The sequence below is a fragment of the Pleurodeles waltl genome, chromosome 5 (assembly GCF_031143425.1).
Source record: "Pleurodeles waltl isolate 20211129_DDA chromosome 5, aPleWal1.hap1.20221129, whole genome shotgun sequence".
Classification (NCBI taxonomy): Eukaryota; Metazoa; Chordata; class Amphibia; order Caudata; family Salamandridae; genus Pleurodeles; species Pleurodeles waltl.
The window spans coordinates 114,487,669-114,513,622 of record NC_090444.1 but is presented as its reverse complement, the minus strand read 5'-3'; the positions used below and the strand labels follow the sequence as shown (position 1 = coordinate 114,513,622).

Below are 25,954 nucleotides of genomic sequence, written 5' to 3'. Positions count from 1 at the left end.
TCTTGCTCCAGCTTAATCATTTCTCATAATTTTTTTTCTGAAAGTCAAGACCTATCATTTTACTTTATAATCCCTTTTTGAATTGTGAGCACACTTTGACCATCAGGTTCAACAATCGGCTTGATGGTACAGCCTAGTAATAGTTGAGAAGCAGAGACATACTGTAATCGTATGTAAGACAACCAAAAATACCAGTGTGAATGCCACCCAGTGTGCTGTTCACAGAGGTAGTAAAACAGTCCCATGACCCATATATGTACAGTAGTCTCTGTCGTAAATTTGCCAACCAGAGTAAACTGAAAAAGGAAGGTATTTATCTAGTGGGAGTTTGGCCATGGGCAAAGAGGCAAAGAGTCTAAAGTTCTCCATAAACTACTTTTTAGGTTTGGTTTTTGAAAGTGCCAGTGTCAGTAGACCTATTGCTTTATAATATACTTAGAGAATGCTTTCAATCCAACCCTTTCAACCATTGGCTTGCTTTCCTCAACATCTTTCAGACATTGCCATGAGACTTTGTCAATCACATCTTGGCTCAGCCCAGTGGTGTGTTCATCTCGTACGCTTGCATGGGTGTATCTTCCTGCCTTAAACAGAATAAGGGACTACTTTTAACTATAACCCTCTCTGTCCAGTTCGGCTCCATTTATTGTGTTTAAGCTGCTTGCATTACCACATTAAAACCAGGTCGTCTGGCCGTTCCACTACTTGTTAAGGAAGCATGCTGGCATTGGATTCTTTATAGAGTGATCCAAATCAAGATATTGAATGGCCGGTGTTGAGAGTTTATTTTTAAAGCACCCGTTAGAATCACTCTTCTTCTCTGCATAGTTTTCACTGGTAGGCTTTAGATCTAAGGTAAATTCTGTTGGGTAAATGTGGAGTGTGAGATCAATAAACTCTTCTTTACTGTTTACCACCTCCCTGTTTTTCTAAGTATATTTCTTGTCTCCATCTTAGGTGTCTGCGGTTGTTGCGGAGCTTTACGTCCACGCTATAAGAGACTGGTTGACAATATATTTCCAGAAGATTCTGAGGTATGTTTTCTCTGTCTTGGTGTATTTATATAGTTATACTTTTTGTCCTATGTTGAGAAAGTGACAAAAATGTACCAAGACCACCTTAACTGTTTTTTCATTCCTTTCATAGTAGGGGTGGGGTTTTAGAATTCAATTGAAACAATTAAGGTAGTGAAAGCCAAGACATTTGGAAGAAACCTTTCATCCGCCTGGTAAATGGGCATTGGCACTGCCAACTGTTTTGTTTTGCCTGTTGAAAAGATATTTGCAAGCTCGAGTAAGACACGGATGAGGGTAGCTGCCCCCTATTCTGCATCTGATCTTGGTGTTGAGAGAACCTTGCTCTGTTGATCTCTTTGCTCTCCTCGAGTTGTGTGTTAATTGGTGGACACTTTTCTTCATTGAAAATACAAAATTAATGCCACTACCAAGGGGATTAGAGGAGCTCGAGTTGGGTGGGTGGGGAGAGGACTGAGGGACACAGAGTGCAGTCCAGTCTACAAGAACGAGAGCTCGTGGTGTGAGGGATACGGATTAAAAGGTAGAAGCATAAAGACTAAAGGAGGTTGAATAGACCAAAAGGATAGTGCAAGGTGTACATCCAGAACATGTACGGCTTAATGAGCAGCAAAACCTGTTTTCCCTCCACACATGCGGAATGGGTGCAACATGGTAGTAAGAAGTGCAAGCCTTTCTCATGCACACAACACTGGTAGTTGCACCACTTGGCCAACTTCTTTTGGACAGCTGCTCAGCATGTAATGAAACCCTGCAGTGCACTCATTGAGTGTCACATGCCCCTGGACAGCTATGTGTTATATACATGCAGCACAACACACAGTAAGGCAGCACAACACACAATAAGGTAGATTGCCCACACATACTTCCATCCACTCATGACATTTTCACATTGGATGTGATTTCCAAAATGATTTTCTCTGGAGTTCCACTTTTGAGTGGGCCTCTCCCTGGTAGCTGTTCTGGACAGATGATCTACCAACAGATAGTTCTGATGGGTAAAGCTATAGCAGAAACTTGCATTGAACACTGTCTTCTGCATCGTCATCATCTGCTGATGGAACCTCTACCGCTAAAACATAGGGTTCATACGTTGTATGAACATGAGTATACCTGGGCAGCCTGAACCTCTTGCATTGATAAGCCATTGAGGAACCCAAAAGCATCCATACCATTCAGTCCTGCCAGTGGGGAGGCAAGACCTGCTCTGACAGACCGTTCTTTTGTTGTTTTTGGATGATTTTGTTTTCTTTGTTGTAAGGAGGGCAGCAGTAGTTATTTCGCAAAGACGAGTGAAGATATGTGATGATAGGTTGTGCGGGATCAACTTCTTTTAAAATGATGGATTTGCAAGTGCCTTTTAAGGGAGGTCAGTACCAGTCTCATTCGCAGCAAGACATTAGTATTCTTCTTGAGCCATGGCTTAACTGGTTCTAGCACATATACCAACACAAAATTTGGAACTTCTTCATGAGGGCATTTTTGTGGGTTTGCCATTTTTCATGGGTTCACTGACTTCGTTGTATGGAGATAGGCTTTAACTTAATTACCTGGGAGTCACAAGGTTTAATGTCGGGCATTGTGTGTGTAGCTATGTGTAATGTGGTGGTCCAATGGAAATGATGGCTAGCATCTTGAAAGAGATAGCAACACTATGGGGGAGGTGGAGAGACCCCATTCTCGTCTCTGATCCTTATTCCCTGATCCTGAAGTATTACTTCCCTTTCCTCATTTTATTATTTTATCTGTGTTTCCTAAGCATCTCATTATTTGTCCTTTAAAAACAAGTCCCGTTCCCTTTTTCTTCATGGCCATTCCTCACAATTATGTCAGAGTGGGCATTACCATTTAACACAACTTCCACAGCCTCACAGTACCATGATTGCCCAGTATATATGTAAGTACACTTCTGAACATTGTCACATGATGAGGAAATAAATGTTGTTGGAAAAAGTGTTTGTGGAAGCATTAAGTGGAAGGCACACTGCGTGTCACATTGGTGTAGAACATGTCTCCATTGTGCAATGACCAAGCAGATGGTTGAAGTGAAAGTGTGCTGTACAAAGCGATGCATGATTAGCGGGAAGGTGTCCGTTGGTTGCTGGTACACAGATGTCTGTAGGGTTGCTAAAATATAGTTAATGAGAGGACAGTTATTGCAGGCAATCTTCCAGCTTTGGCATGCGCAGCAAGTGGAGTGGGGGATTCAGTTTTGCTGTAGATTTGGAGTGGGGGATTCAGTTTTGCTGTAGATTGCCGTCTCTCCATGACCTATAAACTAAGGCCACATTTTGGTGCTTTTTGATTTTATTTGCTGTCAGTTCGATAGCGCTGTCGCTTCATCAAGGACTGGAAAATACTTGACTTCTGTAGTTAGTTGGCCACTGTCCTTATGGCCTCTGCTGTGGTTCTCAGACTCTGATGCATTTGGGTAATTTCTTCAAGAGCTTTATCTTTTGAAAAGAACTACATTTCTCACTTTGCCAGTTTAGATTAGATTGGATTTGTAGAGTGCTTCTTGTCACCCATGAGGGTATATAGGCACTCGCGGAGTCCAGTTGACTAGCCAAATAGTCAGGGGTTCAAGGACTTTAAAACTGTGGAAGAGATGGGGAGGTCTGGAGATGAAAGGATAGGTCATTCCATGTCTTCTCTGCTAGGTAGGAGAAGGAGCCACCTCCACATCTGCAACGTTGGATGGGGGGGTGACTTAGAAAAAGGGAAGCAAAGGGGAGGTGTCTGGTGGGCTTATGGAAGTTCAGGCAGTGGTTCGAGTAGGTGGGTCTGCAGTTGTGTAGGGCCTTGTATGCGTGGGTCATGCACTTGAACTGGTATCTTTTCTGTATTGGGAGTCAATGAGTTCCCTTAGGTAGGGGGTGATGTGGGTTCATCTAGGGAGATCCTGCACGAGTCTGGCTGAAGCATTCTATATGGTCTGTAGTCAGAGGATGTGAGCTGCAGTTCCTACACAGAGAGTGTTGCCGTGGACCAATCAGATGAAGATGAGGGCCCGGGTGATGGCACATCTTAAGCTGTAGGGTAGCCATTTGAATAGCTTATGAATCATGCAGAGGATGAAGAAGCAGGAGCAGGAGGAGATGAAGTTAACCTGAATTGTCATGGTTAGCTAGTTGTCCAGAATGATTCCTAGGTTCCCTGGGTCAGTAGGGGTAGGAGTAGGTCTGAGTTCTGAGGTCTGCCAGGATGCGTCCATGAGGAGATTTTGTTTCCAAAGATCAGTATCTCTATCTTCCCTGTGTTGAGCTTCAGGCAGTTGTGCTTCATCTAGTTGATGATGTCTGTCGTGCAGTTGTGGAAGTTGGTCTTAGTGATGTCTTCAGAGAGCGAGAGGATAAGTTGTGTGTCATTGGTGCAGGATATGATGTTGAGCCTGTGGGTTTTGACAATGAAGGCCAGCGGTGTCATATAAGTGTTGAAGAGGGTTGGGCTGAGCAAGAATCTGTGGAGTACTCCTCAGATGATTTCCTTGGGTTCAGGGGTGAAGAGTGGAAGGTGTACTTTTTGTGCCCAACCGGTGTGGAAAGAGGCGATCAATCTTGAGAGCTGCTCCTTGGATGCTTATGTTGTGCAGCCTTGTGATGAGTGTGTGGTGAGAGACCCTATTAAAGGCTGCCGATAGATCTAAGAGGATCAGAGCCGCAGTCTCTCCTCGGTCGAATAGGGCTCAGATGTCATTGGTAGCCTCAGTGAAGGCTGTGTATGTGCTGTGGTTGCTGCAGAAACTGGGTCGGGAGTCCAGTAGGAGGTACTGGTCCAGGTATAAGGAGAGTTGTTGTTTGATTGCTTTTTCTAATACTTGGCCGGGAACGGGAGCAGGGAGAACGGTCAGCAGTTGTTGAGTTTTCTGGGGTCTGCTGATGGTTTCTTTAGTAATGCGTTGACTTCTGCATGTTTCCAGTAGTCAGGAAAAGTGGGTTGAAGATATGGTGAGGTCATGGGTCTGTTGGGGCCCCTGAGAGGACAGGTTTCATGATAGAGGTGGTGTCCTGTGGGCTGAGCTCGCTCCATTTGGTTAGTTGGATGTCTCTGGTGGTAACGGGGTTGTTGTGTTGCGTAAAGAAGTCAGTGGCCTTGGGCTGGGGTTTGAAGTTTCTGTAAATGTTGGTGATCTTGTCGTGGAAGAAGTTTGCAAGGTTGTTGCAAAGTTCCTATTAGGGGATAATGTTGTTTGTTGCATCTGAGGGGTTGGAGAATTCTTTGACTGTATTGAAGAGTTCATTGCTGCTATTGGAGCTTGATTAGATGTGTGAGGCTAAGGCTTTTTTGTTCAATTCTCTCAACTATGGTAGAGGTTGAGGGCTGTCTTGAAGGCGGTCTTGTCAGCCGTGTCCTTGCTGGTGCGCCATCTCTTTTCCAGTTGTTTCCAGTGTCGTGTAGCAGTTCTGAGGTCTTCAGTGTACCAGCTAGCTTGCTGGTTGGACCTTCTGTGGGTGGTGTTGCCGATGGTAGTGACGCTTTTGTGCAGTTAATGATCCAATTGTTGAATTTTCTGATGTTCTGGTCTAGGTTGTTGGAGGAACTGGGGTGGGTAATGTTGATGGTGTTGATCCATGTGTCCTTGAGACTTTGCTCCAGCTGCAGTGGGGGGCTTTGGGCAGACTAAGGATACAGGTGGGAGAGCTGGTGCTGTTGAAGTGAACGATGGAGTGGTCGGTCCAGGGTGAGTTCCATGGTGTGGATATACATGATGCAGTCGCTGAAGGTGAAGATGGCGCCTAGCATGTGTTGTGCAGTGTGAATTGAGTTGTGGATGAGTTGGCTGAGTCCGATGTTGTTCATGCTGTTGAGGAGGTTGGTAGTGTTGATGTCATTGTGATCGTCGAGATGAAATTTGAGTTTGCGGAAGGAAAATGTAGTTGTTGGAGTCTATAGCGAACGGGGTAATTAAGTCGATGAAGTTGCAGAATGCTGGACGTGGACCTGGAGGAGGGTAGGCGAGGATGCCCATGATGAAGGTTCTGATGTCTGGTTGGAGTCAGAAGTTAAGGTGTTCTATGGTTGGGGTGATGTTGTCATTTGTGGTGGTGTATTGGATGGATTCCTTGTGTATGATGGCGATCCTTCCGCCTGTCTTGTGGATGAAGTCACAGTCGGTGATCTTTTATCCTTTAGGTATTGTGCTGGCAATGTCGGGTACAGAAGTAGGGTTGAGCCAGGTCTCAGTAAGAACAAGCATTTGCAATGCAACGGGTCTCGCGTTTGCTCACGTTAGAGCTGATATTGTTGTAAACTCATAACCCGACTTTTCACCTATCGGCAAAAGTGCATTTATGCACGTAACCCGAAAAAAAGTGCAATTAACTATGTAAAGCGCTCGACTTCTGCCAAGCGAAATCACGCTAGTAAATTAGAGGAAAAAGTAGTCCACGAGCCGGACAGAAAACAGCGAGCCTCGCATGTTTTCTGTACTTTGTCGATGCGCTCGAGGGGGGCTAGCCACCGGAAAAGGCATGAGGTATGCATGCCTTAGACTAATGAAAGCAAGCAGATTTTAATAGGCAAGCCCACAAACCAATGAAAAACACGGACGTGACGTTGACAGGGCTCCGAGACCTTTTCTAAACACTAAAGTGTCTCGCTGCGATACGCATGCGCGAGCGCATGCAACGCAGGCTGGACCCTAAAAAGGATATCAAGTGTGAGGATGGAGGTGAGGTCCCAAATCTTGGTGGTGTGTTTGCATAGTGAGTGTGTGCTGAGAAGGGCGCATGTGAGTTGGTGTTTTTGTATAGGTGGTGTCAGTGGTGTGTTTGGGGTCAGGCTGGTCAGTGGGCTGGTGTGTGTGCTGTGGCAGGTGAAGTGGCAGTGGGTGCATGTGAAAGGTTCTACTATGGAGCATGGGTCGGCGCAGTGGCAGTGTTTGTTGCAGTGTCCGAGGTCAGTGGTGTAGAGCTCGACAATGGTGAATCTGCAGGGTGCGGAAGGGCCAGGGGTTGTGGCACTGGGTGCAGTCCAGGCGCAGACGGGCATAGACAGCTTGTATTTTACATTTTGCTAATGACTGAAGAATGTTTAGGTCTTCTCTTTTTCTTCCAATGTAGGACAATGTTGTTGCCGCTTTGGGCTTGACTTCGAAGTGCTGTCCATGTGGAGTGGCCTAAGGGAGTGGTTGCAGTTCCACCTACTAACAAGGAGGAGAGGATAGGGTTATCAGTTGGATCCTAGTTGCAGGGACAATGAGCAGAAGTGTAGGCCTCACACCTTGGTCCACAGAAGTTGCAAGAGGTCCATGACAGACGGCACAGCCCAGATCTGGGAATGCGATTATGGATATCATTGCCATCCTCCAGAACCTGTGTAGAAGCCAGTTAGTTCGAATACTCTTACTGCTCATTCTGTGGTTAATGGTGGTGAGTGAAGACACCTGTAGTCTTTCCTGGCATTGTTTTGGAACCCCTCCTGTTATATGGTGCCTGGGGTTCTTGGCTTGCCACTACAGATTCTGCATTGGATAAGGAGATTTTTGTGTATCAGCTTCATACGAGTAAGATTTTGCACATGGCATGCGCCTTGCATAAGGAACAAAGGGCCAGATGTAGCAAAGGGTTTTTCCCATTCTGTGTCAATGGGAAAATGTGTTCGTACATATGGCCCAAAGTGTAATGAGGGGGTAAGTGATCAGTGAGGCAGAGACAGCTCCATGAACGAGTCAGTTAAAGGCAGGACCCGGGTTGAGTACTTGGAAATGCTGCCTCCATGTGTATCCTTATGACTTTCTTCTTTCTGCATTTCCTCTTATCTCCCCCTTCAGTGTGCTTTTCCACCCCCATTGACTCCACCATATCAGTGATGTGCAGTCATCTAGTCTGCTTCTCAGCTGCATAGAAGTGTGGACGAAAGGGGGGGAGGCACACTGCCAGGCACTCCAGCACAGAATTCACCTAGATGCATTATGGTAAATGCAGTACATGCTAACACCCACTTTAGGTGAAAGTCTTTAGTTTGCACCCTTGTTGGTGCAGCTGGTGCTGTGTATCTCTAGACATGTTTTTCAGGCTATTTGGCCTTCAGTAGATTAACCCTTTAAATTTGCGATTGCTGGCGATGCTGCTCCCAGTCTTCTCAGGTTTCTGTACCACTAACAAAGCGGAGATGCATCCCAATGAGCTTGTCAGCCCAATAACTCAACAAGGAGACAATCACACTGCCTGGCATACCAGCACACAGTTCACCCCCATGCATTGTGTGAACGAGGCACATTGCATAGCTCACAATGCATGGCTAACTACAGTGTCTGCCACTGCCTTTGTCAAGTTCCTCTTCGGTACCAGGGAAGATGTCTGGCACAATGCAGCAACACATTAGGATGGTGATTACTGCTAGGTGTGGGTGATTAAACACAGATGGGTATGTAAATTAATCCTCAAATGACAATTTATATGCTGTTAAATTTTAGATGCAGATTTTCCTCTGTGATAAACCTGCACCTACATTCTGAGCAAATTAATGCAAATCTCCATTTATTTAATTTTCTATCCGCCAGAGCAGATTGACATGTGCATTTTCTGCACATGAAAATCAGTGCACTGAAATGCCTGCTTGTGGACATAACAAAGCACAGGTTTAGGATTATGCATGATTTCGCGGATTAAGCTCGCATTAATATGGCGTGTAACATAGGTCTACATTTCATCCTGAATCCCCTAAACTAGAGCATATATGATCAGTTGTACGTGATTATTTTCTGCTTCTAATTTGCTTTTTCTTTGTGAATCTGGCTCCTATTTCACCTAGTATGAATCCATGGGTGGTGCAGTAGTGATTGGTGGGATTATGGAAGGCTGTAGGGATTTGTTCTGCTGACCATTTTGTAGATGCTTCATGAGGGGGACAATATAAGTTTGAGTGGCAAAGTACAAGAAGACAGAGGATTTGGGGTGTTAAGGACCTTTGCCAGTGGAGGGGGGATATCGGTGTGGCATCTCATAGTCCGGGCAAGGTAATGGGGAGCGCCTTGGGCCCCCTACGGTCATAACCTGAGGAACTCTAGGTGCACACGTTAGCTAAGGAGGTGGCTGGCGGTTCTCTTAGCGGTTGACCATAGCAGTGAGGGAAAACTAGAGCAGTGTGTTCCACTGGTCCAGCGTCATGGAGACGAGAGAGTGAAGGATCTTTGCAAAGTGAAGTGGGAGCTGGGGGCAGAGGTTTGCCGATGCTTAGCATGTGGTAGCAAGAACATCTTTAGGAGTTTTGGGGCCTTGGGCCAGACATACTTTGGGGCCCCAGTTCGGAGCAGCTTTGGATTTATTATCTAGTTGCAGATTGTTAGTGTCCTCTTTGGCTTTGTCATTGACACTGCACAGGCAAACTAGTCCAAATTGTAAATGTGTTTCCTTGTAATATTGAGGGATAGTCATGTGTGTTTTCAGTGTTGTGAGGTCCTGTTTTAATTTAAAAGGAGCTTTTTACGGATGTTGCATGGTGTTGAAAATCACAAACACAATATTTCTCTGCAAAATGTCTGTTCGAAACTCCCACTTACTACCTGCATTAAAAAAAGGAAAACTGTATTTAAAAAAATATGTTTAAAAAATAATTCAAAGTCATCAGGGCAGGATTGTATGGAGAATAGAGGATCTGGGGCCCTTGAAAGGTTGGGGTCCTGGGCCAGAGCCCACTTACCCATGCCTTAAAACGTATCTGAGTGGTATCAGGGCTGGAGTGGAAGCCCAAAGCAGCCGGAGCGACTTCTGACCTGTTTTCGGTCAAGAGCTCGCCCCCCCACGTCCGCAGCACTACCTTGCTGTCTCCGTGTCACTGATCCCCGCCCACGCTGCTGCTAGCGTGTTCGAGGCCCTCCTCCACCCGCAGGCATCCTCCTGCGCCTCATCCCTGGTGTCTAGTGGGCTTCTGGTAAGCGTCGCTAGACCCGTGTGCACTGTGCCATTTTCGCCGTATTTGTGACTGTATTTTGTTTTTCTGCGCCTTGCCTCCTTGCGCTCTTGCCCCCATTTGTGCCTTTTTCAGATTGCTGTAATACGCTTTTACATTGTGCCGCTTTCGCCGTATTTGTGACTGTACTCGGCCTCTCTGCGCCTTGCTTCCTTGCGCTTTTGCCCCCATTTGTGCCTTTCTTAGATTGCTGTATTCCGCTTGTGCATTGTGCCGTTTACCGTATTTGTGACTGTATTCCGTATTCTGTGATTTGCCTTTTGTGCCTTTGTGCTTTTTCTTCCAATTTGTGCCTTTTGCTGTTTTCCGCTTTTTTCGCCCCTTGGGCGCTCCCTCTTGCCGCTTTTCCCTGCCGCTGCCTCCCTGCGGCCCCGCCCCCCTCGTGCCCCCATTCGCCGCTCCCTCCCGCCTCCCAGCTGCTCCTCCCTCCCCCCTCCCTTCTTAATGGCTGGCGGTGCGCGTCGAGGGTGAGCGACCTCTGACCTCTTTTCGGTCAAGAGCTCGCCCCCCCACGTCCGCAGCACCACCTTGCTGTCTCCGTGTCCCTGACCCCGCCCACGCTGCTGCTAGCGTGTTCGAGGACCTCCTCCACCCGCAGGCATCCTCCTGCGCCTCATCCCTGGTGTCTAGTGGGCTTCTGGTAAGCGTCGCTAGACCCGTGTGCACTGTGCCGTTTTCGCCGTATTTGTGACTGTATTTTGTTTTTCTGCGCCTTGCCTCCTTGCGCTCTTGCCCCCATTTGTGCCTTTTTCAGATTGCTGTAATACGCTTTTACATTGTGCAGCTTTCGCCGTATTTGTGACTGTACTCTGCCTCTCTGCGCCATGCTTCCTTGCGCTTTTGCCCCCATTTGTGCCTTTCTTAGATTGCTGTATTCCGCTTGTGCATTGTGCCTTTTACCGTATTTGTGACTGTATTCCGTAGTCTGTGATTTGCCTTTTGTGCCTTTGTGCTTTTTCTTCCAATTCGTGCCTTTTGCTGTTTTCCGCTTTTTTCGCCCCTTGCCGCTTTTCCCTGCTGCTGCCTCCCTGCGGCCCCGCCCACCTCCCGCCCCCATTCGCCGCTCCCTCCCGCCGCTCCCTCCCGCCTCCCAGCTGCTCCTCCCTCCCTTCTTAATGGCTGGCGCTGCGCGTCGAGGGTGAGCGACCTCTGACCTGTTTTCGGTCAAGAGCTCGGCCCCCCACGTCCGCAGCACCACCTTGCTGTCTCCGTGTCCCTGACCCCCGCCCACGCTGCTGCTAGCGTGTTCGAGGCCCTCCTCCACCCGCAGGCATCCTCCTGCGCCTCATCCCTGGTGTCTAGTGGGCTACTGGTAAGCGTCGCTAGACCCGTGTGCACTGTGCCGTTTTTGCCGTATTTGTGACTGTATTTTGTTTTTCTGCGCCTTGCCTCCTTGCGCTCTTGCCCCCATTTGTGCCTTTTTCAGATTGCTGTAATACGCTTTTACATTGTACCGCTTTCGCCGTATTTGTGACTGTACTCTGCCTCTCTGCGCCTTGCTTCCTTGCGCTTTTTCCCCCATTTGTGCCTTTCTTAGATTGCTGTATTCCGCTTGTTCATTGTGCCGTTTACCGTATTTGTGACTGTATTCCGTATTCTGTGATTTGCCTTTTGTGCCTTTGTGCTTTTTCTTCCAATTCGTGCCTTTTGCTGTTTTCCGCTTTTTTCGCCCCTTGAGCGCTCCCTCTTGCCGCTTTTCCCTGCCGCTGCCTCCCTGCGGCCCGCCCCCTCGCACCCCATTCGCCGTTCCCTCCCAGCTGCTCCTCCCTCCCCCCTCCCTTCTTAATGGCTGGCGCTGAGTGTCCGCGCCGCTGGCGCGCCAGAGGCAAGCCCGTCTGCGCCCGTCCGCGCCTGGACCGCGCCCAGCACCACCCCCCCTGGTCCGCACGCCCCCGCACCACCAGACGTCGCTACTCAGCCAGCGAACTCATCGCCCTCAACCCCGGCCCTTCCACAGCTTGCTACCAGGCCACACCGAAGCACACCAAAGGACCCTTCTCCTGCCGCGCCTGCAACTTCACCTGCAACAGAACAAGGAAACCTGCAACAACCAGCACTAACCACCTCCACTGCATACTCCTCAACACACACTCCGCACGAAAGCACGCCATCAAGCTCTGGGACCTGCTCGACACCACCGCCCCAGACGTAGCCTTCCTGACCGAAACCTGGTGGAGCGACTCCTCAGCACCCGACATCGCCATAGCCATCCCGGACGGCTACAAGATCACCAGAAGAGATCGCCCCAATGGAATCGGAGGAGGAATAGCCATCGCCCACAAATCCACCCTCAAAATCCACACCCACACGGACGACACCCTCAAGACAGCCGAACACCTGCACTTCCGGATCCACACTGACCCCAACACCACCCTCAGGGGAACGCTCATCTACCGACCCCAGGACCACGAGCCCCCTTCAGCGACTCCATTGCCGACCTCACGAGCACCCACGCCTCTACGGACTACATTCTCCTTGGAGACCTCAATTTCCACCTGGAGAACAACAACGACGCCAACACCACATCACTGACCGACAACCTCTCCAACCTCGGACTTAGACAACTGGTCAACACACCCACCCACATCGCCGGCCACACGCTCGATCCAATCTTCTCCGCAAGCAACCACGTCACCTTCAGCCACACCACCGAACTCCACTGGACCGACCACCACTGCATCCACTTCACATTCAAGAAACACACCGAACACCACCGCACCCCACTACCTCCTCACTGCCGCTGGAGCAAAGTCACCAAAGACCAACTGACCAGCACCCTTGCCCAGAGCCCGCCTACCGAGCCCACCGACCCGGACACCGCCGCCATCAACCTACGACAGTGGATCAAGGACTGCGCCAACACCCTTGCGCCACTCAAGAGGCCCACCGACAACCAGCAGAAGAAAAAAGCCGCCTGGTTCACATACGAACTCATCATCTCCAAACGCACCTGCCAGAAACTAAAGAAGATATGGCTCCTCGAACGCACACCAGACAGCCTAGCAGCCCACAAGGAAGCCACTCGCAAGCACCACCAACTAATCCGACTCGCCAAACGTTCTCACTTCACAGAACGCCTGAACAACAACGCACACGACAGCAAAGAACTCTTCTGCATCGTGAAAGAGCTATCCAACCCCAGCGCCAACGCCAACGACACCCCTCCCTCCCAAGAACTCTGTAACACCCTGTCCACCTTCTTTTACCAGAAGATCGCCGACATCCACGACAGCCTCAACTCCACGCCTCCGCCAGACCCCACCTCCGACTGTCCCACCTACAACAACCGCCTGACCACCTGGACCCACGTAGATGACTCGGAAACTTGCAAGATCATGAACTCCATCCACTCAGGATCCCCTTCAGACCCATGCCCCCACCACGTCTACAACAAAGCCGACTCCACCATCACCCCCCAACTTCGTAAGATCATCAACTTATCATTCGAAACCGCAACCTTCCCGGAAAGCTGGAAGCACGCCGAAATCCACGCCCTCCTCAAGAAACCCAAGGCAGACCCCAAAGACCTCAAAAACTTCCGCCCGATCTCCCTCCTCCCCTTCCCGGCGAAGGTCATCGAGAAGATCGTCAACGCTCAACTCACCCACCACCTCGAGGACAACTACATCCTGGACACCTCCCAATCCGGTTTCAGATGCAACCACAGCACCGAGACCGCTCTCCTCGCCGCCACAGACGACATCAGACAGCAAATGGACAACAGCGAAACATCAGCCCTCATCCTCCTGGATCTCTCCGCAGCCTTCGACACGGTCTGCCACCACACCCTACTAACTCGCCTCCACGAAGCCGTAATACAAGAGAAAGCCCTCAACTGGATCACCTCTTTCCTCTCCGGCAGAACCCAGAGAGTCCAACTCCCTCCCTTCCGCTCCTAAGCCACCAACATCACCTGCGGCGTACCCCAAGGCTCATCCCTCATCCCGACGCTGTTCAACGTCTACATGGCCCCCCTCGCACAACTGGCCCGTCAGCACAACCTCAACATTCTCTCCTACGCCGACGACACCCAGCTCATCCTCTCCCTCACCAAAGACCCACACACCACCAAAGCAAACCTCCACGAGGAAATTAAGTCCACCTCCGAATGGATGAGGAAAAGCCGCCTGAAGTTGAACTCCGACAAAACGGAGGTCCTCATCCTTGGACGCACCCCCTCGGCCTGAGACGACTCCTGGTGGCCCCGTGCGCTGGGACCCCCTCCAACTCCAACCAACCACGCATGCAACCTGGGCTTCGTCCTCGACTCCGCCCTCACCATGTCCAAGCAGGTCAACGCAGTTTCCTCCTCCTGCTACAACACCCTCCGCATGCTCCGTAGAATCTACAAATAGATCCCGACGGAAACCAGAAAAACTGTGACCCAGGCCCTCGTTAGCAGCAGACTGGACTACGGCAATGCACTCTACACAGGCATCTCCGCAAAAGACATCCAACGCCTCCAACGCATCCAAAACGCCTCCGCCCGACTGGTCCTGAGCGTACCCCGCCGATGTCACATCTCCCACCACCTGAAAGACCTCCACTGGCTCCCCGTGGACAAGAGGATCACCTTCAAACTCCTCACCCACACACACAACGCCGGACCTGTCTACCTGAACAACAGACTCAACTTCTACGTCCCCTCCCGCCAACTCCGTTCCGCCAACCTCGCCCTCGTCCCCCGCTTCCAACGCAAGACCTCCGGCGGCAGATCCTTCTCCTATCTCGCCGCCAAGACCTGGAACGCCCTCCCGACCACCCTGCGACAGACCCAGGATCTTCTCATCTTCAGGAGACTCCTCAAGACCTGGCTCTTCGACCAGTAGCAGCAGGCCCCCCCCAACCCCCTTTCAGCGCCTTGAAGCCCTAACGGGTACGTAGCGCGCTCTATAAATACTATGATTGATTGATTGATTGATTAAATGTTGTCAAACCAGCCCCCATAGTGTGCATATTGAGCGAGCCTGACCACTACATTGGGGCTTTGGAGGTTCTCCACCCCACAAGAAAATATGGAATAAAATATGCCAAAATGGTGCATTTTACAGCACATGTTCATTATATATTCAATTGTATTCGTTTTTAAAGCATAGTAAATGATGACCTTACAGTGTGCCAGGATATAGTAATCTTTATTGGGGCTACTAAATGATTCCCTCACCATCAGCCTCTACAACAGTGACTCTCATCTCTCCATATCCCCTCTCTTACATGTATTTAATTTGTTTATAGTGCCTCTCTTACCAGCGTAGGGTGTTGGAGCACTTTACATCACACGCGCACATACGGAGAAAATGAATCATACTTGTGTAAATCGGTGTGTCGAAAATGCTGACAAAGGGGACTACAAGGTGTAGGATTCACTTTTCATCCATACTGGTAGGCATTTTTTAAGAGTGCTTGGTCTGGGGAAACATAAACTCATGATTCAGAACGTAACAGTGTTTATGGTTTACTTTATTAATAACTGTGTATTTCTACAAAAATAGACCCTTTTTAGCAAAATTAGGGTAATCAAAGAATAGGAAGAAACATACATTTCTAACCTGTACCATGCAGTTTGCATGCAGCTCTTTGCTGCCAGTTCATAGCTCACTGTGCTAGATTATGATTGTAATTTATGAACTGCGCAGTAACAAAAGGATCTTTGTGACAAAAGCAGTATCCCACTGAGCTATGCACATAAAATACTGTACTGTGATCTGCATAGTACACTTTCTATGCAGCAGCCATATTAATCCTCTGTGCTATCATAAATGAGTCAACTTGCCACCATCTCTCTTCAGCAGGTACATTGATCACCAGACTTATCTTGGCACTTTTATTGTTGCCTGAAAGCTGTTGGCTATAGAGGGAACTCTGCAGTGATTTTAAAACTGCTGCACTGCTACAAAAATCGGTCCCCAGTAATGAAAGCTCCCCCGACTCTTCCTGCCTCCTGGGAAAATGCCCGATGCCCGGTACGGCCAGTCCGGCTTTGCGTGGTAGTGGTGGAGGTGGTGGTTGAGGTGATAAAGATGTCAGCACAGGTCGCTAATGAAGCCCATCCTGAGGGTTGACCACAGATAGTGATTTGATAAAGTATCTTTATTCTTAAAAGAGAGAAATGCTAGCCTATGGGCAGAAGTAGTTGGTTGGCCTGCCTCCCCCCTTGTCTAATGATGCCTGTGGGATTCTACTCAATCCCACACATGGTGGGTCGCATCCTAGATTGGGCGGTAACATCAGACCTTGATGTCTGAGTCCTGGTGGTATTAGACGTGCCCGAACTTGACCACAGTGTAATTACAGTCACTCCAACACAGCTCATTAAATGCTCCATAAATAGAGTAAAACTCAAGAGAGTTCGCCGACATGATCTAACTTTTACTGGCGAAGAGCGAAGGGACCAGTGAGCCTAAAAACGTGTTCCTTGTTCTATAATCAATAGGTAAGGTAAACCAGCTATTTTGTGTGCAGCCTGCAGTCTCCATTTAGAGAATCTAAATGTTTCTAATTATAGGTCATTCGTATAATGAATGTGTGAATGAATTACAGCACCAGTCATTACTGCTCCTTGTTTTACTGAGAGCATAGGCATGTGATATTTTAGCCTTCCTAGCTGGAAGAAGCAGTGACCTATTTGATAGTCATAGCTTAAAGATCCACTGAAACCTCAGAAAGGAAATTCAATCAACTTTAAAACAAGGCTAAGCTTGGGCTGAGACTAGAGGTCAACTCTACACCACTTAGGCAGTATGTCAGTAGTTGAGGTTGAATCTCTTCCAAATCCGCCATCGCAATTCCCAAAATTACAATGACAAAGCCAAAAACAAACAGAAGATGCCCGGAAATGCAGAAATCACAAAACTGCAAATGCTGAAGCGATATGGCCCTGTACAAAGCCATGTTTCTCATAAATCATGTAGCATCTGATTTGAAAAACAATGAGAGATTAAGCTAGAACCTCCCAAAGAGATCAAGAAACTTAACGGACCAGGAAACAACTTTACTGGCAAAGAAAACCCAACAGGGAGTTGGAGGAGATTGAGACGGTCATCTGAAAAACCACAGTGACTCGAGTGTGCAAATCAGGCAATTTAGGAATTTCAAGTTGGTTCTTTTGGCCAAGGAGAAGAATGTCCATCCCAACCACAGTGAAGTGGAGGAAACTTATGTACATCAGGAAAGAGAAATGTAGAAAAATAAGGTGACTGGAAAGGGTCATGGCTGATGGGTGCATCCAGGCACTCACAGGGGACGCTTAAGATCTAACAGTTGACAAAGTGAACAAGCATTTGCAATGCAATGGGTCTCGCGTTTGCTCGAGTTAGAGCTATTAGCGTTGTAAATTCCTAACTGGACTTTTCTTGCCACATAAATTGAAAATTAAATGTAAAAAAGTTGATATAAGCAAGTCGATTCAAAGCGCCACGGCCGCCATGAGCATGAGCGTGAAGGAGAGACACAAAAGGAAAAAGAAGTTCGCTCGCAGTCAAACGTATCAGCAAAAGTGCAATTATCTATGTAACAGGGTCGATGGCTAAGGCGGTAACACAACTGCCCCAAGGAGGTACAAACGTAAAGCATTTACCAATGATAAAAGATTTTAGAAAGGCAAGCCTGTGAATGAGTGATAGTGATGGGCGTGCTGTGAGTTTGGTTAAAAGCCCACAGATATATTACAACAGGCCAGAGCAATTGCGTGCTTGACCTAAAAATGTAGGGGTAGGAGAACAGTCTTAAAGGTACAGGCAGCTGTTTTTGACACTACAGCAAGGATCAAAAGTGTTCTATTGATACAAGGGGCATGTTCAATAAGCTAAAAACATGTATACAGTTGTGTGTACTCTGGTATTTTAAACTGAATAGTGTGGGCAGATTGTGGAGACCTAATTGAAATAGATCTGAGGTAATTCAAAATATGCACCACTCCCAGAGTGCTGACAATGCAGCATTATGTAATACGAAAGATCTAAGACAGAAGTTTCCTATGAGAAGTCTGCAGATGTCCCAGGAGATGTAATAATAGACAAGGCGGTTTTACCTTAGGCCGTAAGAAGATTCCAAAACAGATTATGTAACTTGGGCAATATTAATAAAACAGGCTAATCACCATGACCACATGAGAATACTTATGAAGCACAGCCTAAATCAAAAATTCTACAATTCATCTTGTGGTTAATGGTATCAACATTCAGCAACATCAAGTAGTTGCTTGTGTGACTATTCAGTTGCAGAATTTACAATACTCGTAATATGGGGATGTGCACTGTGGGGAGGTTTAAGAACTCATTTGAAGAAGTTTACTTTAAGCAGAGAAATGCTTATGCTACTAATAAACTGAAGTTTGCTCTTAAACCCCCCGCCCATAGAATCTGTTAGTGCGAGTTGTGCAACAGTTGAGTACTGAACAATGCAAACACTCACCACCAGTCACAGATCTGGGTTTCATCCATCGTTCTTTTGCTCACCATGCCACCCCAGTTTGGACCCAGCCATATGCAAATCAGTCTTGACCCTGTTTCTCATGGGAACAGTCCAGCCCAAACTGCCAGGCCAGGTCCTTCCTGGACTGGAAACAAGCATCCTGGAACTGGTTTCATGGTATCACCCTTGATCAGCCAGGCTAGCTTGAATCCAGTGGCACAGTGAGCAAGGGACCCACGTCTGGGCATACCTTTCCCACTTAGGGCAACTTCAGCAACACAAAAGGATGATGGACAGAGTGCTGAACAATGCAAACACTCACCCCCAGTCACAGTCACAGATCTGGGTTTAATCCATCGTTCTTTTGCTCACCATGCCACCCCAGTTTGGACCCAGCCATATGCACATCAGTCTTAACCCTGTTCCTAATAGGAACAGTCCATCCCGAACTGCCAAGCCAGGTAACCCCTGGACTGGAAACAGGCATCCTGGGACCGGTTTCAGGGTATCGCCCGTCATCAACCAGGCTAGCTTGAATCCAATGGCACAGTGAGTTATTCGGGTTTATGTGCAACAGCACATAAACTTGAGTAACACCTTGTAAGTATTGATAATCCCTTGTACACCATGATGAAGAGCAGCTGTATATATTGTGTGTTTGATATAAGTTTGTAGTTAACCTTTTTTAATTTAAAATTATATACAATCTTTAAAAAAAACTCAGTTAATATGATTTCCTTTTAAAATCAAGGTCGTGACTCAAGCCGTCCAGTGAGACCCTTTAAAAAGTTAAGGTTTTTGCTGGTTAATCCAGTGCGTTGTCCTAAAAAATGTCTGCAGATTCTGATGTTGGCGATTCTACAGAGAGCGCAAGTTTAGGATTTGGTCGCATGTGATGCACTAAATAATTGCTGGGCGGTGGAAAGGGAAATTAATTGTAGCTATTTTGCAACATAGAAAGAAGCCTTTAAATATGAAGATGATCTAATAAATCCAGAACCATCTTAACCTCAAGGGAAGAAGAAGTTTCGCAGTAATTGCCGGTGAGTATTGAGGGCTCCACAAGGTGATCTCCCAGGATGCAGATTTTCACTGTTTTATTGTAGATCTTGACTGGTGCTGTTAAAAAACAACCAGTGGATATCGATTTGCAGTGGTCATTGCTGTGGTCACTACTGTTGCTTCTGTGCTGACATCATTGCTGTGGTTACGTCTGTGGTACAAGGTGTGCTCCCTGCTGCGGATGTGTAACAACTTCAAAGGAAACGCTGCGGACAATATTTGTACCAGGGAAGAACCATAATATGATTGTGGAGAGGGACTACTTTTTAGCCCTTTCACAGCAGAAACACAATACTACATACAATGTAGCCAGACCTAAAAAGTGGAATGGGTGAGGTCATGGGATGTGAAGAGCTAGAGCAGAAGGAAAGCTTTATACCAGTTATGTTCTGCATGTCCACCTATATTAGCTCTGGATCTCCATAAAATAGCTCTCACAATCCCTCCAAATTGAACATGAATAACAAAAAATCAACAAAGCCAATTAGTCTTGTCCATGAAACCTATTGAGTTTGCCAGTGATTCCTTTTTTATTTTTCCATGATGACTGTCGTCCATTTTGGGATGGTAAATTAATAATAACCTGTAAAAAAAAAAAAACAACACAAAATGGTCATCACATATGCGTGCGCATGCAAGGTGCCCATATTTCAATGATTTTTCTGAAAGAATAATCAAAAACTTATTTTTTTTATTTATTCTTAATTTTCTTATCCAAGGTGGTGGACAGCCATCACTTGTAAATTAAAGGGGCATGTTGCAGTGCAATTGAAGAGTTGCTAAGGGCTAGATGTAGCAAGCAGTTTTGCCCATTCTGTGTCTATGGGAAAATGTGTTTGTACATATGGCCCTAAGTAGCAGAGAATAGCTGCCAGGTCGTCACATAAAATAATTTCCTAAAAAATAAAGAAAAAAAAGCAATGCGAGTAAGCTTGAACACGGAGCGGGGAGTGATGATGACACAGAGGCTCAACAGTGATGCAGCTGGCTGCGGGGCAGTAAAAATCTGTGCTCTTACCAGAGGGAAAACAGGGGGATGAAATGAAACGTAGGAGCATTGAAGGTTGAAAAAACAACAAAAGAATTAGGGCAAAGTGGGCCTAAAAGTAGTGAAACCGTGTGAAGGGAAGAGCAATGAGGGATTTAAAATGTAAAAGAAAACAAGCGTAAAATAGGCAAAGAGTAAAACACATACACTGTCCCATTGTGTGGTAGAAGAAGAAAGTAATGCTTTGAGTGTGAGCAGTGGAAGGATCCAACTCACCATATCAGAAACACTGTAAAGCAGCTATGCTCCAAGGGAGGGACAAACACCGGAAGAGGAAAGAAAGTCCATTGATAAAAAGTAAGCAAATGTGATTGCTAAGTACATCAACCAGTGATAAGCAATGGGCTGACCAAAAACTCACTTTAAGTGTTGGTGTTGTACAAAATAGATCTTACTACGGCAGACTGAAGCTGTCTGTAGGCTCCAAAAAGACAGAAGTAAATGAACCCTGCCCACCTTGCTATCTCGTTTATCCTTTTTTTCTCAGAATGTACATCACATAAACATCACAGTGTAACCCTCTTTTCTTCCCCTTCAGGATGGACTGGTGAAATCCAACATGGAAAAATTGACCTTCTACGCTCTATCGGCTCCGGAAAAGTTGGATAGGATTGGTGCCTACCTGTCGGAAAGGCTGAGTAGGGACGTTGCCAGACATCGCTATGGGTAAGAGAGCATCGTATGAGTTTCTAACCAAAAAGTAATGACATATGAGAAAATGTACTATGCGTGCAGAGACGGTAGCTATTCAGCTATGTACCGCCCGGTAATATGGGTGCAACTCTATTTCTTCATATTATTAGGTTATTGAAACGTCAGATGATAATACTTGGGTACAGATCTATGCAAAAGCCACTTTACCCATGTTGGGCAAAAAATGTATGCCTCGGTTTTCTTTAGTACATATTTGGAAATAATCTAGCTACCACTAAAATATCCTTTGAGTGATTTGTACCTATGCTTGCTCCTTATAAAAATGTGTCTGGCTTCTGTTGATTTTTTGTTTCTGATTCTTTGTTTGTTCACCGTTCACATAAAAATGCTTGCTATACCTGTAAACCACCAGCCGGCTACCACTAAAATATCCTTTGAGTGATTTGTACCTATGCTTGCTGCCAGTGCTTTAAATGGAAAAATAGAAGTGCAGGTACTCTGTAATAGAGTACCTGCTTGTTTCTGAGAAGTGCCGGTACTCTCCAATTAAAAGTATTACGTTTTTCTTGAGATATGCCGGTACTCTCCCTCTCAAAATAAAAAAGTGCCGGTACTCAGTACCGGAGAGTAGCGGCCCATTTAAAGCACTGCTTGCTGCTTATAAAAATGTGTCTGGCTTCTGTTGATTTTTTGTTTCTGATTCTTTGTTTGTTCACCCTTCACATAAAAATGCTTGCTATACCTGTAAACCACCAGCCGGCTGCCAGCCCTGTCTATGGTGGGCTTTGAAAAAGCAGTATTCATCTTGTCAAGGAGCCATAGCGTTACAAGCCATCCTCTTTGCAATCTTGACAGGCAAATTGCAGTTATTTTTCTCTTGCCTTTCTTTCGGACGATGTTGCTAAGTGTGCACTAACACACCAGCACTGGTAATGCTAGTCTATTTCGCGGCATCATTTCATGAGCTATGGAGTCTGTCAAATTCTGCGCGAGACAAAATTGGCTCTGATAGTTCAGTGTCAGCTTCTGTTCATAGTGTTCAGACAAGTGATGGTGGCACCCCCTCTCCGTGCGTGATGGAAAAAAGCCACGTCATGCCATATCATACCCTCATCTGCTGCCAGTGTAGGGGCCCCTGCTGGGCCGCTGCAAGCTCGCCTGCCTGAGCACATCAGGAACAGCATCACATCATGGCTGCCCTGGCATGAACTCGCCCTCTTCTCACAGCTGAGATGGGTTGCATGCCAGCTGAGACGTTTTTTATTACTTATTTTTGAACTGATAAATTCCAGTTACAAACACAGAACAAAAAACAATAGTGTGACTATAATTTCGTGGACATGAAGAATTATGTGCCAATTCATCAGAAAAGCTTCAATGGAAAGCAAAATTAAATCTAAAGACGCCCCCACTAGGAAAGCAAGCATAAGAATAAAGTGAGTGCCATGTTACAAAGTAATAAAGATGTATGTTGACGCACAGCAGGGCCTGTCTTGTTTGTAAATACACACAAAAACGTCATGCCCCACATGTCAAGGTAACTTCTTTTTCTAACTGTTTTCTTCTTGTCTGGGCAGGTGTCCAGCTCTATTATGGAACATAATTCTGATAGATAATGAAAATGGTTCTTTAGCAGGTCAGTAGATTATGGAACATAATTCTGATAGATAATGAAAAGGGTTCTTTAGCAGGTCAGTAGATTATGGAACATAATTCTGATAGATGATGAAAGGGGTTCTTTAGCAGGTCAGTAGATTATGGAGCATAATTCTGATAATGATGAAAGGGGTGCTTTAGCAGGTCAGTAGATTATCAATCTGCTTCATTATTCTCAAACACTTCCAGGGAAATGCTGCGACTGTGGCCACAACACACAAGTGGGAGATGTAAGCTTGGCTCCTCCCGGGCTTTGTTTTACCATAAGATCTTGCATTTGGCCACTATAGATGGTTTACTAGCTATGATGGACAATAGCACCCGGGCATGCCATGGGTAAATGATGGATATCTTGCCACTGGGCATCAGATGATCAAAACACATTTTGCAAATCACAATTGAGCTAATCATTAGATTCCTTTCAGTGCTCAGCATTCCGCTGATTTAAGCAAAATTCCACATTAGACATATGTTGTTTTACACTTAATAAAATAGTTAAATTCCTTTATGGTTTGGTACAGCTTTTGAGCTTTCCGTGTATTCTCCTGAGACAGAATGGTTTGTTTTGCACACCCTTCTTTTTAGGTCTTGACTGCAGACGGCTTCAGTGATTTGATGTTGATGAACTACTATGTAGCATACCCGTACTTGGAGTGGGCTTTGCGTAGCCGATTGATCGTGGTTGGTTGGATTTCTCGTCTATCTCAATTGATTGGTTCTTACTCAGTGGCTTTCCCTTCCCTTCTTGTGTCTGCTTCCTCCTTATAGCCCCAGGTTCTCTGTGTTGGTCCTCCCCAGCTCATCTGTTGCACTCCTCTCAGCTTTTTAATTTATGTATTTATTTTTTTAATTTTCTATCCCTCCTCCATTGCCCTCATTACCCCCTGCCACTCCTTGTGTGGTGTTGCTTGGCAGACTACACTGAGTTGCTCACCCAAAACCCCCTGCCCCCATCCACAGATCTTGTGCCTGTCGCCACCCTGTTTCTTTATCTTTTGTGGAGGGCCCGACAACTGACATTTGCTACTGGGCCGCTGATTTCTCTATAAAGTGCGTTAGCGCCACATCACTTATTTTTTAGTGTACCGTTTTGGGCCGTCTGCCATCTTGGGATAGCAAACTAGAAGTAAAAAAACTAAAACCTGCCTCAGTGTCATGATAGAAGTGTGTGCATGCATGGCGACAACAGAACATGCATACTCATCACACGGGCAGCAGCCATTTTGACTGTGGTTTCTAAAGCTATTCAGCATCAGAAATGAGCATCTGTACTTTCTTTTTGCTGATGTCTGAAACAAGCACCTGCTTCTGGAAGGGGGTCGCAGATTTCGCTGTGGATGAGTGCAGTTTGTGGCACTCAGTGCGCCTCCTGACAGTTTCTTTGCCTCTGCGTCTGCATCCATAATACAGAGTGGGTGAAAAAGCAAAGGGTTCCTCTTATTAGCATGGCGCCAGATCTCCATGCTAATGAAGGAGCGACCCCTTAGAACCGTGCTTTGTTCTAAGGGCACCGGCACATTTTCACTTTTTTCACAATATAACAACATTACAGAGAATACAAAATCAATGATTGACTACTGACAACCAACAAACACTTAAACTTGCAAGATGCAAAAATAATGTGGTTTAACCTATCTTTTAGAACCAGGATTGGCAAATGAACAACAGAGAGAAAAAGACTAGGTTATGCTGAAATCTTATTTGAGAATGGAAACTGAAGCCTTTTAAATAAGATAATGTGTGTGTTAATGTACTGAGTAGATAGCTTTTCTAGAGATTGAAGGAAAGCAGAAGCACTCTGTGCACAGCGGAAGGAACATTAAGGAAAATTCGAACAGCAGAATTGTGCAAAATCTTAGACAGTCAAAGAGACCGAGATGGAAAAAGAAACAGTGTAGGAAGCTGGCTCTGTATATACTATATCAAAATGAGATATAGTGTGCACAGAGTCCAGGGGTGCCCCAGAGGCTTAACAGAGGTTAAAGTAGATAATACTAATGCTCTATTTGTGGTTGTGTGGTTGAGCAGTTAGGCTTATCAGAGGGTAGTGCAAAGCATTTGTTGTACACACACAGTCAACAGAGGAAGCACACACTCAATGACTTAACTCAAGACCAATGGTTTTTATATAGAAATAATATATTTTGTTAATTTATTTCTAGAAACACAAGATTCAAGTTGCAGGTAAGTACATAAGTTAATAAGTATTTCATATAAGTATCAATACCACTTTGATTGGAATTGGTAAGTTGTACAGTTTTTGAATAAATGGCAATAATCTATTTCAAAAGTTGACAGTGCAATTTTCAGAACAGTTCCTGGGGGGGGGAAGAAAAGTTAGTACGTTTTGCAGGTAAATACAACACTTACAGTTCCAGTCTCCGGGGGATAGGAAATCCACTGATTGGGGGTTCAAGTTAACCCCAAACACCCACCACCAGCAACACGGGGCCCAACGGGTGCAGAGGTCAAAGTTAAGGCAAGTTTAACATGGGTTCCTATGGAGACTGGGGGCACTTGGTTTCAGATCTGCTGGCAGGTAAGTACCCATGACTTTGGAGGGCAGACCTGGGGGGTTTAGAGGAGCACTGGGGGGCCACAAGTAGGCACCAAACTCACACCCTCAGTGGCAGGCGGGTGCAGGGTGCAAACAGAGTGTCGGGCTCCCAATGCTTTCCTATGAGGGGTCCCCGGGGCTCACTTAGATGCTGCAGGCTGGATCCAGGGGGTCAGTTCAGAAAAACCACAGGCTAGACAAGTAGGAGGGCCTCCTGCTGAACGTTGCTGCACCGGAGGTTGGGGGCTGCGGGTGCAGTGTACCTTAAGGCGTTGAATATCTTCGTCCTGAGCTTTCTCAGTCAGCGGAGTCCTCTGGATTCACCCTGCAGGTGTTGTTGTGGGGGGGCAGGAGAGGTCAACCCAGGGTGGGGACTTGCTCGTAATTGCCTGGGAATCCTCTCTAGCCAGTTGGGCCAACTTGCCGCCAAAAGTGGGGCTTTGTCTGGGGGGGGCGAGCATCTCCACTAGCTGGAGTGCCCTGGGGCACTGTAATGGGAGGCCTGTGACTTTGAGGCTCACCGCCTGGTGTTACAGTTCATGCAGAGGGCAGGTATGAAGCACCTCCACCCAGAGCAGGCTTTGTTTCTGGCCTCAGAGAACACAAAGGCCCTTACTC

At 46.6% G+C, this 25,954-nt stretch overlaps 1 protein-coding gene across 2 annotated transcripts in view; it reads left to right on the top strand.

Moving 5' to 3' along the window:
• Window positions 1-25,954, top strand: part of EFR3B (EFR3 homolog B) — a 501,803-nt gene that overhangs the window by 183,933 nt on the left and 291,916 nt on the right. For both annotated transcript variants that reach the window (XM_069233752.1, XM_069233751.1), the window contains exons 2-3: window positions 958-1,034; window positions 21,008-21,135. In XM_069233752.1, coding sequence (XP_069089853.1) covers window positions 958-1,034; window positions 21,008-21,135 — 205 coding nt within the window. The remainder of the gene's footprint in view (window positions 1-957; window positions 1,035-21,007; window positions 21,136-25,954) is intronic.